The 3,043-nt window shown below is 27.6% G+C and overlaps 1 protein-coding gene across 1 annotated transcript; it reads right to left on the reverse strand.

The window, feature by feature from the left end:
• Positions 1-49: 49 nt before the first annotated feature.
• Positions 50-865, reverse strand: LOC112905296 (14-3-3 protein zeta-like). The gene is made up of 2 exons (XM_025977424.1): positions 560-865; positions 50-204 (listed from the first exon to the last, which is right to left on the reverse strand). Exons 1-2 carry the CDS (start codon positions 860-862, stop codon positions 67-69), a joined length of 441 nt encoding a protein of 146 aa, XP_025833209.1. The 5' UTR covers positions 863-865; the 3' UTR covers positions 50-66.
• Between the last annotated feature and the right edge of the window lie 2,178 nt (positions 866-3,043).

Consider the following 3,043-nt stretch of genomic DNA (forward strand, 5'->3'; position numbering starts at 1 on the left):
TTATTTACATTCTAAATGAAAAAAAAAAAAACATTTATATATAAATAAATGCAAAATAATACAAATTTAACAATACATACTATTTCTAGTATCCCCTGTAGCAACTTCAGCAAGGTATCGGTAGTAATCGCCTTTCATTTTGAGGTAAAATACTTTTGATTCAGCATTGCTGGCTTTGGGAATCAAATATTTGTCCAGAAGACCCTATAAATGATAAAAAAGATTTAAGTTAACTTATGATTTCTTCTTTTGGATTTCTAATTGTTTAGTTGTCCTATCAGACAACTAAAATTATGTCTTCATAAAATTCAGAAGAACGAAAGTTTTTTCACTTAACATCATACTTTATAATTGTTACAAAATCAAATTTTAAAAATATATCAGTAACAGCAAATTGATTAACTGTTAACAGCATTTAGGATATCGTATTTTAAAAATTCTTCACCATAGTTAAGAAAAAAATTATTTAAATGTATCCAAAACATATTAATGTTGCTTAATGCAAAATGTGGTTTTACTAAATGTAAATCTAGACTAATTTAATGCAAGTACAACTTACCAAAACGTCGTAACAAATTTCTCTGAGTTCCTTTTCTACTTTTTCTCGATATTCTTTGGCCATCTGCTGTTTACGTTCTGAGCCCTCAGTCTTTTGTTCAATTGATGAAATTACCCTCCATGATGATCTCCTGGCACCTACTACATTTTTATATGCAACAGAGAGTAAATTTCTTTCTTCATTGCTGAGTTCCACTCCCGTTTCTGTTACAGATTTCATAGCTGAAGCCATGTCATCATAACGCTCCGCTTGCTCAGCTAACTTTGCCCTCTGAACTAATTCTTCCTTGTCAACTTGAGACATTGTAGTAGTAGTAATAGTAGATAGATTCTATTTTTATGAAAGAAGGAGTTGATTAATAATCTTATGTATGACTCACGCTAANTCGTTTTTGTTTTTATGGGTCTAACAAATTTTTTTTCTTTCAATTTTTGGCAACGAATTCAATTTTTTATTAATGTACTAATTTTCAGTATTTATTTCTTATTGTGCGGACACCTTTCTATTCACACTCTGTACAGGTTTGTGCTTTTAACTTTCAAAACGTTTTTATTTGACTACAGCGCAAGTTCGTCAGATATGAGTAATTTGTTACTTGCCTATAATTATTATTTCTTTAAATTATTTAGTTACGTTTTGACAAAGGTTTGTTGATGATTAAAGGGTGTTATTTCGTGTGTTACGGTTAAGAGTATTGTAGTTTGGTTTGATGTAGGTAAACGTTTTATTTATTAACCAGAAGAAGTGGGTGGAATTAAAATTTGGAATAATAAATCGTTTAAGGTAAATTGTTTTATTTTATTTATTATAACAACTGTCATTATGCTGTTAATTATGTTAATTTATTAAACAAGTGTGCCATTGTTTTAAAACATAATAACAAAAACGACGTGATATTTGGAGATATCTCAGGAAAAAGAATTTTTTTTTNGACAAAGGGACCTAACAAAATTACCATGGATATTTAAAATGCAAACAAAATTAAGAACCTGGTTGTATGTTAAAAAACAAAGTTTATAATGACAATAGACGATAAACCGAACTCTACCAATTTCGAAATTTATTTTAAAACACATTTTGTACACTCATTTAGAGTTTTATTTAAAATCTCATTTTAACATAATTATAGGACAAAAACGCTAGAATAGAACACCCAATATGCAACCTGTACACAAACGTGTATATTATGTTGCATACCGTGATGTAGTGAATTTCTGTCGGTGTTATTATCTTTTAAAATTTGTCACGGTAATTTGCGTTTATCCAAAGATAATACCGTACGATATTTATTTGCCAACGTTTATATGATTAAGTTGGAAGTATTTGCAGTTACGTCTTCGTGAATCATTATTATATCAAACAATAATTAGAATGAAACACTTACAATAGTTCAACAATTTAAATATTTTTTAAGTTGTTGGTTCATCCTTATGATGTCCTGAAAAGGCGAAATAAATATTGAATAAAAAGCAAAATATTCCATGTGTTTAATTCTAATTACGATATATTAATGGAAAATACTGTTTTGATTGCTTTGCATAAGTTAAAAGTTTAATAACGGTTTAATATTTGGTTTGTACCGCAAAAAATATAAATAAATACCTAAAGGTCATAAGCTGCTATTGATTACTAAAAAGCAGATTTACTTAAAAGGATAATTAAAATATGTATTTGCAATACGTGGCTTTTAATTTATGTTTAAACCAATCTTAAATAATAGATAATTTCAATAGATATAAATTAATTCATTACGAAATAGTGCAGATGGATAGAACAAAAACTTTTTTGTTAACTTTTATAATTACTGTTTCTATTAAAAAAAAACAAGTTGGCGTTATTCTAATTCTTAATGTAATTAATTCGCTTTTTCTCTTTCTTTACAATTTGTAGTGAACAGTGAGCACATTAGAAAATTAATGCAGTTAATCAAGGTAAGATTTAGATGTTTAGTGAAACGTATTTTAGTACATAAAATTAGTCACAGTTTTTCCAAATTTTCTCTGACCTCATTCCTGTGTAATCTGTTTCAGATCAATTAGTACTCAAAAATTGTTAGCATCACTAAATTTTGCGAACATTTCTGCTTTTTTTTTTATTTCTTATACGAGATTTCAAAATTACAACTATTTTACACATTTTTTTACGAATTTTTATCTTTTGGAAGTATTAGGATAATCGTTAACATTTAACTGGGCGAAAAATTAGGAGCAATCGTTTTTGTTTTTATGGGTCTAACAAATTTTTTTTCTTTCAATTTTTGGCAACGAATTCAATTTTTTATTAATGTACTAATTTTCAGTATTTATTTCTTATTGTGCGGACACCTTTCTATTCACACTCTGTACAGGTTTGTGCTTTTAACTTTCAAAACGTTTTTATTTGACTACAGCGCAAGTTCGTCAGATATGAGTAATTTGTTACTTGCCTATAATTATTATTTCTTTAAATTATTTAGTTACGTTTTGACAAAGGTTTGTTGATGAT

Source organism: Agrilus planipennis, unplaced genomic scaffold (assembly GCF_000699045.2).
Source record: "Agrilus planipennis isolate EAB-ADULT unplaced genomic scaffold, Apla_2.0 scaffold15, whole genome shotgun sequence".
Classification (NCBI taxonomy): domain Eukaryota; kingdom Metazoa; phylum Arthropoda; class Insecta; order Coleoptera; family Buprestidae; genus Agrilus; species Agrilus planipennis.

Bases quoted from the DNA above. Each gene is read 5' to 3' on its own strand.
- LOC112905296 (XM_025977424.1), bottom strand. From the start codon at position 862: ATGTCTCAAGTTGACAAGGAAGAATTAGTTCAGAGGGCAAAGTTAGCT. The intron at 205-559 runs GTAAGTTGTACT...TATCATTTATAG, and splicing joins AAATTTGTTACGACGTTTTG to GGTCTTCTGGACAAATATTT.